Source organism: Pungitius pungitius, chromosome 19 (genome assembly GCF_949316345.1).
Source record: "Pungitius pungitius chromosome 19, fPunPun2.1, whole genome shotgun sequence".
NCBI lineage: Eukaryota > Metazoa > Chordata > Actinopteri > Perciformes > Gasterosteidae > Pungitius > Pungitius pungitius.
This window is the reverse complement of record NC_084918.1, coordinates 14769106-14781631: the sequence shown is the minus strand read 5'-3', so window position 1 is coordinate 14781631 and position 12526 is coordinate 14769106. Positions and strand designations below refer to the sequence as shown.

The 12526-nt window shown below is 49.2% G+C and overlaps 1 protein-coding gene across 7 annotated transcripts in view; it reads right to left on the bottom strand.

Annotated features, from left to right (window-relative positions):
• Window positions 1–8221, bottom strand: part of arhgap12b (Rho GTPase activating protein 12b) — a 36226-nt gene extending 28005 nt beyond the window's left edge. For 6 of the 7 annotated variants that reach the window (XM_062559139.1, XM_062559138.1, XM_062559137.1 and 3 more), the window contains exon 1: window positions 5538–7626. In XM_062559139.1, the coding sequence (XP_062415123.1) occupies window positions 5538–6197 (660 nt within the window). In that variant the 5' untranslated portion in view covers window positions 6198–7626. Of the gene's footprint in view, window positions 1–5537; window positions 7627–8202 lie in introns of those variants that run through there. The other variant, XM_062559136.1, reaches the window with a different exon arrangement.
• Between the last annotated feature and the right edge of the window lie 4305 nt (window positions 8222–12526).

Below are 12526 nucleotides of genomic sequence, written 5' to 3'. Positions count from 1 at the left end.
CTTGTATGCAAACACAGACCTCTGTGGATGGCACAACAGGGGGGGTGGGGGGGGGGGGGCGATAACAGTTGGTCTGAATGTTTTTAAGTGGCATGGCTCACACTGGAAGCAGAAATGTCCCAAACAGGAGGGGGAAGATGCAGGATGTAGAGCGGCGGAAGTAAGGAGGAGATAAAACACTGGATTTATCAAAATAAAAAACACTGTTGGCTATAGGCTCTTACCTTCTCTGGGTACATGGTGTCCCAGTGCACCAAGCTACAGCACACACACACACACACACACACAGAGAGAAAGAGGGTGAGCAGAGAGAGAGAGGAATAGAGGGAGTAATGAAATAGGTGATGGGTCCCACCGTCATTACGCCGCTTCACAGGCTGACAGGCAGAGAGAGAGAGAGAGAGAGAGAGAGAGAGAGAGAGAGAGAGAGAGTCTTCTGTCCAACTGTGTTGTTCACTTCCATGAACACTGCAGCAGTTTGGGCTCTCAAAAAAAATGATGTGACAGGCTTCTCCAACCTTAGTGAGTGTTTGTTATAGACAACTGTGGTAAACACATGTGAAAAATGTTGGTGCTGGTAGTTTTGATGATGCACCATAAGCGGCCTAGAGCTAGTGTTTGGAAAGGAAACTGGTCACAATTCACCTCTAATATCAAGAAAATTCTTCAAAGAACTGGATTTACTCAAGTTTGTCAGCAAAAAGTGCCTCTAAATAGCTCAGAAATGTTCCTTCCACTGGCTGCTAATGGCTAATGCTAACTAGCTGTAGGGTTATCAGGAAGAAAAAAAAAGACCGGACAAGAATGCTGAACCCCAGTTGTGGTCAGTTGCACACGCACAGTCCGATCTGACGGTACAGGCTGTATCAGAGGGGGTTCTGATTATAGACAAACTGAAGTTCCTTTAAACTTTGCTTCCCTCATGATGGATTTCTGTATTTCCGACCCTCGTGTTCTTCTCTGCATTCCACAAAACGCTGAGCAATGTCAGCGTGAACTTGTTCAATGGCGCAAATATGCCTTCATTTAATTATTCAAAGCTGACTCAACACCACGTTCATTTACTTAAAGATTCCTGGCAAGTTTTAGACATCTAGTGGCTCACGGCATACCGGTTCAAACGGTATAAGATCTCTTATGGTATGAAATTCTCACATACCGTCATCGTGGAGCGCCAAAACACAACTTGTGCCCAAGTTGTGTTTGGAGGGTTTTTGGTTTTGATAAATCCGACGTAAGTTACGTTAGATCAAAAAACGATTCATTGCAAAGTGTGTCGAGCCTCTGGCGGCAACACTAGCAGCCACAACAAGCTAACAGGCTAACTCGCCGTGCAGCCCTAGCTCACGCTATTCCATTGATCAACGGGGGGTTGAACAATGATGTGTTTTAATGAGCCAGCAACGGCCGCCAAGAAGAAGACAGAAAAATATCAGCTTGGCTGATCTTTGAAGGGGGAGAAAAGGCACACACATGTGGAACACCTCAAAGCTTCAGCTTTGAAACTAACCATCAATGTAAACACAAGAAAAGTCACATGGCACATTTATTCTCAACCAGTCATCACAGTGATCCCATCGAGATGAACAATTTTACTCCATAATCTAAATGTTTTGTAGAAATGCTGTCATGAGTCCTTAAACACATATATCTGCTCCTCATCACACCCTAGCTCCATGTCAGATGGCCAGAGGATTCCCTGCAGTTAGGAGGAGGTCTGGGCACCATGTGATGATCTGCTCCACTGTATCATTGAAATGGGAGGTGGACATTATTTTCTTTGCATCGCCAGTTGCTATAATCGAAAAAATCCTGGCTCGCCTTTAGCAAACACTTCATGGCAAGAATTAGAAGTTAAATATCCTGCACCTCACACAACATACATGAGTCTGTAACCCCCCCCCCCAGAGCCTGATTTGTACACATCAGCTCTTGTGGCCTGTCTGGAAGCTTGAGCCCCCCCCCCCCCCCCCCGAGTAGGGTAGGGGGCTTAATCCTCTTGTTGTGTCACTAAGGATCAGGAAGACAAGAATAAAAAATGGTGGATGCAGGTTGAATCCAAATCGGACATGATCCAGGGAGACGGAGCAGAGGGGAGCACGCGGCCGACAGGAGGAGAGGAAGCAACGCGGGAGGAAACTATTATAAAGAAACTAAAAAAAATAGTCCAGACAGACTCACACCGATCTACTTGATTGAACTTCCTCAAATGTAATATCAACGAGTTTGAAGGGGGTGGGTGGGGGGGGGGGCAGACGCTCATTGACTGTTGCCTCACTGTGTGCATGTGTGCGGGCACCGAGGCAGGAATGTCAGGCATGCGCTGAAAAACAAGCGGGGGCCTCCTCTTCAGGCCGGCCCGGGAGGAAGACTCTGGGCGCAGCTCCAGGGTCACAGGGAGGCGCACGCGCTGCTATTTACTGGACCTTCCGACTTCAAACGGGACCTCGGCTCATTTGGAAGTCGCTGTCAAAAGGCTGCGTTTAGCGCAACGCGTCATTACGGAGTTACAGCGGAGAGCTTTCCCGGGGGGGGCGCAGGACAAGGCAACGGCCACCTTGATGTCGTTTAGATTAACAACACACACATTCTGCGAGGGAGGGGGGAAGGGACTTGCGTCACTGGACGAATAATGATCAGATTCACCCACAATGAAATAGCAGCCATTTAACTCATCAAACCTCGCTAGGAGTGAATACATATTCAAAGCCTCCTTCAAAGTGCATGCCACGCCCACACCGCAGCCCCCTCCAACCCTCTGCTTGAGCCCCCCCCCCCGCACATTCCCAGCCTTTTCTCTGTTGCACAAGTGCACAAACATACAACTCGGCAGAAGACAAAGAGCCCATGCATGAGGAGGACACCTGAACGGACACTGGCCAGACTGCCTTTGAACGCTCCGGTTTAATGGTGGGAGCAGGACGACCACAGAGACCCTCTGGCCGTCCTTTGCTTTTCAAAGCCATCGAGTATGCAGGGATCCTTAAAGCAGACCTTTCCGGGACATTTCCTGTGAAAACAGGTTACTTTCCACTGGGGTGTCTGATCCAGCTTGTAAACCATGAGTATTAGTAGCACAGCGCATGCTGCAAGGAGTTACTTGACACAGTGAATGTGTGAAAGAAAGGGCAGGGGCGGGCTGTCCTTGGGGGCTGATGATGGGAAAATGTTGCGAAGGCCTCTCAAGGTCTTTCTGATCAGATAGTGCGTGAGTGTCCCTGAGCAAGACACCTAACCCCCCCCCATTGCTCCCCAGGAAAAATCTAACTCGTGGGTTATAATGCAATGCAAGTAGCTTTGGAGAGAAGCGTCAGCTAAATGACATGTAATGAAATGCTGGACGGCCTCCGCTGGCTCCTCGGACCCAAAGCCACACATCCGGGGGGGGGGGGGGGGGGGGGACACATAAGGCTCGGAGGGACAACAACTACGTCACAGAGAGCGTCCTTCATCCGCTCATTAAGTCATCGCGCCTCGGGGGAGAAAAGGGAGGGCGTTTTGAGTCTCGATGCAGAGTATTGAAAAGGTTTAAAAATAGCTCTCTTTGTGGCGACGGGGGCTTTTTGTGGTCATGTTTTGCACTCGAATTTTTGAAAAAAAAAAAAAAGGCAACAAGGCAGAGAAATCCACTGTGAAAAAAAACGTCTTACAATCGTATGGTGTACCACGCTGTTCGGAGAAAACAAACACGAGCCCACTAGCAGGCTCCTGAGAAGTGAGGAAAAGAGGTTTATGGAGCCAATCTCTTAAGAGTGCTGGGGGGGGGGGCTAAGCAGGAGGTGCTCCGCTGACGGCTGAGCCCCCGAGATAAGAGAATTACTCGATGAGGGACGCCGAGGCGTTAATCGACACCCCAGATCAAATCAGTTTGGGGGCGGGGGGGGGACAAATCCATCCTAACAGAGCCGTCCCTCCAGCCATGCTGCCGTTGATCAATGATCAATGTGCTGTGGGGGGGGAGGCTGAAGGTGGCCTGTGCCCGTGGATGGAGAACAGATGACACCCTGTTTATGCATGTAACCAGTCAGCCTTCAGCAAAGTTCTTACTTCAACGACTAAATACTGTAATCCTTTCATTTCTCAGGTGTTTAACTAATACAAGAGTGGAGTTAGATGTTATTTCATGAGTATTCACCAGTATATTGTGATCATTATCCTTATCTGAAATGACCTTTAGTGGCATTGACGACTTCAGGCGGCCCTCCCCTCGCAGAGGCCCAGTTGGTCTGCCCCCCCCCACAATGACAGGAACCAGTGGAAGTAGGGGAGATAAAATAAACAGGGTCATTCTCTCGTCTACTAACAGGAAAACTTAAAACAACATGGAGAGACCGAGGGAGTTGGTTCCACCTGCCCTGGAGAACACAGACGGCTCTCAGCTTCACAGGGAGTTTTCTAGCTTTGATTTGGGGGGGCGGGGGGGCATTTGGAGGCCGGTCAGTTCCGACCCATAAAGCCATTTAGCATGTGGCGCTCTAAAGTTGTGGACCACGTTGGTATGTTGGCTTCCATTCTCGCTCACGTGTCACATCACACGTGGCCCTCACACCCCGCGCAGTGGTCCCCATGGCGGCCCGACCGGGGGCTACAGGCTGATCCTCGGCAGATATGACCTACTTTCCATTCAAGCCCCGTCTCTCTTTGTTCACTCCGTGGTGGTGGAGGAAGGCTGCACCAGCCTTTGGAACAAAGAACACAAGCAGCCTTCTGAACAAGCTGACCCTGCCCAGACACAGGCACCCCCAGAAATGGCCCCAGAAGAGCTGGGCCTCTTGAAGAAAACTCCTCTTTCTACTCTTGAGCTGCCACCTGCACCACCATACTCCTGGCTCACAGGGAAAAGACTGGGAGGAGGCTCTGACTGATTGAACCAGGGACTGCAGGGAGAGGGGGAGGATTTATTTGTTTTTTTCACTGAGGGAGGGGGCATCAGGACGTTGTGATCACTGCCTAGTGCTTAGTCCTTTCATACAGATACCAGACTCCTAGCATTCGGATTGTGGGGTGAGTACACACATTCGATCGCACTACAAAACGACCACGCTGTCCAGTGTGTGGCATTTCCATTTTCTACCTGAAGACTCAATTTAATAGTGTTTAATGACCCAACTGAAACAGTCCACGCCTACCCCAAAAAATGTGCACATCTGTTCAAGCCAGACCAAATACGCTTCAAGGGCAACAGAAGCATTTTAATCAGGAACCCGCAACAGCAACTGTTGCTGCTTTTCGTCAAATCTGGCAAATAAGGCACAACAATTGTGTGGAGGTAGAGTGCCGTCAGGTTTGATTAATGAATGCAGCCCCGTAAGAGACATAGCAATCTCTGCACACCCAATATGACTGAATGTGATGGGGGCAGGGTTATCTGCAGCCGACACAAGGGGGGAAAAGGGGGGGGGGGGGCATGGTGGGAAGAAAGAAATACACAAAGAGGGACAAAACCTAAAGCGAAACGGGAAACCTCTGGCTAAGGATACCTGCTACTACTAGAACACGGTTTGTAAAAGATGTAGAAGAGGTAAGCGGCACCATACCTGCATGTGTTCAGTAGAGCTGCTGCTCAGCTCGTCCTCCGAGTTGTTCAGCCCCTCTGCAGACAGGTCGCACGGGGGGGAGGCCTTGCCGCTGTCTGGGCTCGTGTCGTGACCGTTCCCCACTTTGAGCGGCGGCGAGTCCGCCCGAGTCCTCGGCAACGTGGAATTGTTGCCGTGGTGATGGTTGTTGTTGTTGTGAAGAAGCACCAGCTCGGCCACCATCTTGCAGTGATGGGGACTTCCCACGTTGTGGTTGGCGTCCTTGGACATTGCCGGCGGCGTGAAGCGATCAGAGGATGGCGACGGCGTGGAGGAAGGCGATGGGCGCCCAAAGCTGGACATTTCCGGGTGGGCTCTGTTGAGGTTTTCGTTGGACGCCCGGCAGATATCCAAAACAGTGGGCTTGGCCCTCAGAGTGGGCTTCTGGGGGGGCATGAGCGCACGACGCACCTCCCGCACGTACTGCGCTGGCACGTAAAAGGCCTTCGCTCCCTCGTCCTTCCTCACCTGCCACCAGTCCTCGTTGGTCTTCTTCACCAGCATGTAGCACTCTCCCTGGCGGATGGCCACCATCTTGTCCTTGGCCTTGTACTCGTAGTCAAACTCCACCTCGATGTAGATCTGCCCCGGGGTGATGGGCGGCCCCTCCCTGTCGGCCATGGCTTCCCGGGAACGCGCACTTGAACTCTGACCTCAGCTGCTCAGCGACCCTGGCAAGGGGGGCTCCACATGACTGACTGGGGATAGGGGGAGGGGCGCCGCTGGGCTGCGGAAAAGGAAGCAGACTGCAAAGTGTCACATGCTATATTTTCTTTTTAAAAAAAGGCATATGGAACTTCAGCAAGCTCCAGAACATACAACCACAAAAACCACACCAACATGCTTTCATTTCATCGCACAAACCTCCCAGCGGGTCACCCCCGAGGTATTACTCACCTGACTACCCCCCGTACTACTCCCCACACGACTACCCCTGCCTGTGATCACCCTAAACCAAAACCCACCGAGCCCGAGTTCTCTGGTAACCAACACCACAGCTAAGGACATCCAGCCTGGAACCTGATCACCATCTGCGGAGCCGAAACTGCTGACAACGTGACCCCCGAAGATACCTGCACGCGATGCACTGACTCCCTGGAGCTTGCTTGGAATGCTTCCAAAAATAAAAAAAAAGCTGTGAGCCTCTTCGATGAGTTCTGCAGTTTGGCGTCATTACTCATTAATGCAGTTGCGATTTAGGAACCTTTAAAAAGCTTTTTGGTGGCGGGGGCCGGTAGGGGGGGACACATTGGCCCTTGCTGGGCCCTGCAGAGCTGGTCCCGGACGAGGCCCCCCCCCCACCTCCCCCTGCTGAGGATTTGCGTTCTGGCGGTAAAAGCAGGTGCTTTTAGTGAGGCGTTGGAACACGCCGTTGATTCTATAAAGGGGTCCTAGGAATACGCTGTGAAGCGCACCCAGGGTAGATCTACGGTGGAGGGGGCCGTCTGGGCCCTCCAGGGACGGGCTGCTTTTTCAAAATCGGCTTCAACTGCTTCAGTTTCCTCGGTTCCAACGGCACGAAGCACACCGTGTGGCGTCATACTGTGGCTTTGAGTGCGTCGGCGTGCTTCAGACAGGATGTCAACACACACACACACACACACACGTGTGTCCAGTTCCAGCTGTCTGTGTCAGTTTGTGTAGGGAGTCCCAATCTACAGCTCACACCATTCCCAGAGGTGCCACAGATGTGGCCCGTCAGAGCTCCTGGTCACGCAGGCCAAAGCGGCCCGCTATCAGCGATGCTGCATGAGGACCGCTGCGGTAAAGAGGAAACTCGTTTCCGGTGTGTGCCCTGCATAGATAAAGGATGAAAACCTCTAGTAGGCTACATGATGGTGCCGGAGGGGGGGGGGGAAAAGTCTGACGGTGAAGTTAGTCCAAAAGATAACTCTCTGCAGCAACTATCCTCTTTATCTCGTTAGCATTAAGTCCCAGAGACACTTCTCCAAAAAGATAAAGGCTCCCAAATATAGGCCCAAACCACTTTACACAGTGCCACACAGCATGCCTGATCGGCTGTGATGTCATTTTGCTTGTACATCTCATCACTCACCTTCTGATGAAAAACGTGGGGCTGGACATCAATAGAAACGGCTCCCCTCAAGTTCAATACCGAAGAAATTTACAACTACACCGCCCTTTCCCCCTTTTGTCCCTCTCTCGCTCTCTCTGAAATGCTGTGGTGTCCCAGAGAACACAAGAGAATAAATTCTGCTGCAGTGGAACGGCCTGTCGCAGCACGGCGTGCGGTCTCCAGGCAGAGCCGGGCCCACTTGTTGCTCTGCAGAGATTCTAAAGGATGGAGCTCATGTGTGAAAAAAAAAAAGAAAGAAAAGAAGACGGTTGGCACCGCTCAGCACGACCCGGAGACTCTGATGAGCATTGTCCATCTGTTCATATGGAACAAAGCCCCACTGTTCCCTTTATTCAGTATTTAGGAATCACTCGGTTTTAAAGTAGGGCACAAGGCGACAATGACAGCCAGGGGAACGATAACCGTTGGGTATCACTGTTCATCAGATGTCTTCAATCCACTTTTAAAATCTACTCCCACTGATTTGCCTGAACGTTGTCACGTTGATTCTGCGGCTCACGTTGTGTCAACGGCGTGATTCTATTTCACCTGTAGAGAGACGGGCAGTCCTGGGGTGCGAGTGTGTCACGACCTGCTCTCATGTCCGCAGCAGCAGCAGCAGCAGCAGCAGCACACCCCCGAGACCCGGACGGCCTTTGTCCCCTGCGCTTCATTCCAAGCCGATGTAGCGGAGCAGCATCCATCCACCCAACACGTGCCGCTGCATCTCACTCCATCCACGCGGGGCTCTCTGCAGCACGCGGGGGTTCGACGCTTCAAAGAGGGGTTGTTATTTTGTATTCTCTGAGACGTAAAAGCCCTGTCAGCAAGCTGCCTCGGTCTATAAATCGGGGTTTGGCAGCAGCTTGGGGCGGGGATCGAGGCATAGCTGGGGGGGGGGGGGGGGGGCAGGGTCCCTTGCAGCCCCCCCGGTCCACAGAAACACAAACGGAGTTTAATCCCTGTGCATTCATAACAAAGAGAAACCGCCGGAGGAAACCCGGACCCCGAACGGAGGACAAACGTGTCCAAAACACATGAGCTCATTGCATTATCTGTAAGATATGAACGTGATGTACAGACTGACGCGCTCGCGTGCAATTGAACACACACACACACACACACACACACACACACACACACACACACACACACACACACACACACAACGTGCTTATTTCAGGCGTTTCTGGGGGACATTAGTGGGGAACATTTCCAGAAGGCTCCGGGGCGTCGAGGAGAAGCACCGCAGGTTCCCTCGGATACGCACCCTCCAATCCGCGGCGGCGCACACGGCAACAAAGTCCTTCCCGACACGAGCCGAGAGCACCCCACGCTGACGGTGGGTGGGCACGCACAAAATAAACACACTAACCTTTAAAAAAAAGGGGTCTCCGGTCGCGTGGGTCCCGTGTTCCACGTCGACGGTGGAGCTGGTTCGGCGGCAACTTTTTTCCACCTATTTTAGCGTCGGCTGCTCCGTCTTATTCCGCTGCGGACCCTCCGTCTGTCGCTCTGTTCGCAATCCCCCGCCTCTCTGCGAGGGGTCAAGCTCGCGGTGGCAACACACCGCACATCCGGTCAACGCCGTCAAAGTAAAAGCTTTTTTTTTTTTTGACGAACCGCTGCTTGGATGTTTTGTAGTTTTAAAATGTATATAGAAGTGCTGGAATTTTTGGATTGGATGAAACTTCAGTTATAGTCGTTTACACAGAAAGGGGAAGCCTTTCATCAACCCTTGTGGTAGGATCCGATCAAAAATATATATTTTAAATTCAAAGCATGACTGTATTTGAGTAAAAATAAGGAACCCAAATTGATCTAACGTGCATGTTGGGTAAACTGGCAGAAATTATTAAGTTCACTATGATTATTGTCTTAACACATATGAATGATATCAAAGGCGTTGACAAGGTTGATTTGTGTATACATTTAAAGCAGTGCCGCGTTTTTTATTGTAAAGGTTGTTGCATCCCCAAAGCTTGGCGTCATCCAGAATTATAAATGTTAAAACAAATATTGCCATTATTGTGTAAATCATTTCCTTTTACTTATAGGCACAATGCACCTAGGCAATAGTTTGTTTTATTTTGAAGGCTGATTCCAGTCAAATCCGAGTCTAATTACCGCTGTTTCCGCTGAGTTTGATGCAGTGTAGGATTTAACCCAGCAGACTCTGGCCTGTAGCCTTCAGCCCAGCCTTCTGTCTTCGCTGATTGCAGACTGCGACCAGATCTATTGGAACTGTTGGAATATTTCAAATGTAACGTTCAAGTCCTTAAACAGTCACTTTCCTCTCTCTGAAGTCACTGGTTCTCATTATCTGATGGGGCGTTCAAGACCCTAATCTTAGAACCATTTCACATTGTTACAATTTGTAGGACACTGGTTCTCAAACCTTTTCTTTCGGGCCCCACTTTGGAGGAAGAAAAATGTTTGGGCCCAAACAAAATGGTCCATGCTGAATTTGCATTGAAATAACAACATTTTGTGACTCCATGTGTGTTTTTATTAATAATAGAATAAAGAAAAATGTATGTAAACCAGATTGCTCCATCCAGTTTATTGTAATAGACTAATTAACATGTTTTGTACTGAATATCTTTTCAGGATAATAACAATATGAAGTTGAAATATTGGCAATAAAGAGTCTTTTACACCTTTACATCTTCAAGACACTGAAGGCCCAGTGCGTCACAGCAGCGCACTGCTCCTTAATTACTAAGGATGGGTAAAATGCAGAGAATAATTTACCCATGTGGGATTAATCAAGGATTATAAATTAAAAAAAATTAAAAAATGTAAATCTAAATTTCCCCCAGCCCCTCACGCCCCACCTGTAATACCTCCGCGCCCCACCAGAAGGTCGCGCCCCAGTTTGAGAACCACTGGAGTAGGATAAGCATGCGAAGATACTCCACTTCTCCCCAGCCAAGCTCTCTCTGGCACAGCGGTTGGGGGGGGTCTCACCATCCACGGAGGATCATGAATGATTTAGTGCTCGGGTGATCCAGGGATACAAGTCTGTATTCTCAGACCATAGAGACTCTGGAGCCTCAGGCTATTTAACCAAGTTTACATTATTTCAGGATAATGTCTGCGGTGTAGTTTAATCTCATCTCTTCTCGTTTGTGCATTAGCAAACTTGTCTAAAAGCACACCCTGCTGGTGAAAGGAAGGGGGGAACTGTATATTTCAGTAATCTCTAGCGCAAGGATCTTCAACAAAAATGTGAAGAGGTCCAGTTAAAGAAAATTTCTAGGAGCAAAGGTACGAGATCATAATGTGACTAAGTGTGATTAAATAGAGGAATATAGTTGTATCAACATCTGCATGTAATCAATACACAACTAAAAAATCAAATGAATTCAGTACGGTTCTAAGACTTCTAAGACTATTTATTGTCACGTATAAGAACTCAACGTAAATGTATGACTGCAAATATAAATAACGTTCTCACAATTACTAAATAAAAGTAGGGCTGCATTTAAAAAAATAGTAATATAATGTGAAAAATTCAGTATGTTCATATAAAACAACAGGAAGATACGCTTGAATATATATGAATATGAAGATATTTAAGATCTATGTTTTCCTGGCAGGATGTTAAACCTGGCCCTGAAGGCATCAGGCCGTTCTCCTCCTCACGTGGAGGAGCACGGCCCTGAAGGCATCAGGCCGTTCTCCCCTTCTCACGTGGAGGAGCACGGCCCTGAAGGCATCAGGCCGTTCTCCTCCTCACGTGGAGGAGCACGGCCCTGAAGGCACCAGGCCGTTCTCCTCCTCACGTGGAGGAGCTCGTTGAGCCTCCTGATCGCGTTTCAACAGGTTGTAATATGAAACAACGCTTCAGTGCTGCAGTGGGAAGTATGGACAGAAACGAGTGCGTCCATTATGGATTAAATGCTCTACTGTCGCTTTCCATTTCTTCTTCATTTTTCTCACCTGTCCCTTTCTCTCCCTTTCTCCGTCTCACTCGTCTTTTTTTCTCGAATTTCACTCCCACCGTCTTTTTCTTTGTAATTTGCCACTAGCTCTCGCATCTGTCCTGAGGCCATGGCCGTTTCTCAATACCTAAGACAGCGAGAACGGACTCGCGTTCCCGCGAGAATAGACTCGGGAGTCCTGACTCGCAGGTTCGGGAGAACGGAGAACGGTCATTTCCGCAGTTGGAACAGCAGCTGACTTGATGACGTCACCACGTCAGCTGGTCTTGCTAATACGTTTTTATTTTAGTTTTTGACTTAAACATTTTACTATTCAGTCAGAAAATTACATTACGTTACTTAAAAAAAGTTGTATTTATAAACTTCGACATAAAGTTGTGTTTATTTTCCTCTGTCGTTGTTGCCTGTTGCTGAGGTGAAATGCATTCTGGGATATATGTCTCTCACAAGAACAGACGAGCCTGCTCCGATCCAGGCCCGGTAAAATGGGCGGGGCGAGCCACATCCGGGTATCATGACCGTTCTCGGCCAGATGCGGACTTGAGAATTGGAACAGTACTCGGGCTGTGACTGATGACGTTTCACGAGTCCACGAGAACAAAAGTCCACACAAGAACGCATATTGAGAAACGGCCCATATAATCGCCATGCCTGGAATGCAAAGACTCGATTGGTCGAGGAGTATCACGTGGGATGGTTTAACTCGAACGCAATTGGTCAGTGCCGCTGAGACAAGTAATGCTGCAGGTTCGAAACGTGCGATACAGGCAGAGCCAGCACATCTCTTCAAGGAAGAGACATCCGCTTTCTGGGTCAATATAGCACGCATTGAAAAAATAAATTCTTCAGTTTACTACATTTAACATCAACAATGGTATGATTGCAGCGTAAGAATAGGAGACCTTTTCAATATAAGTAAGCAACAA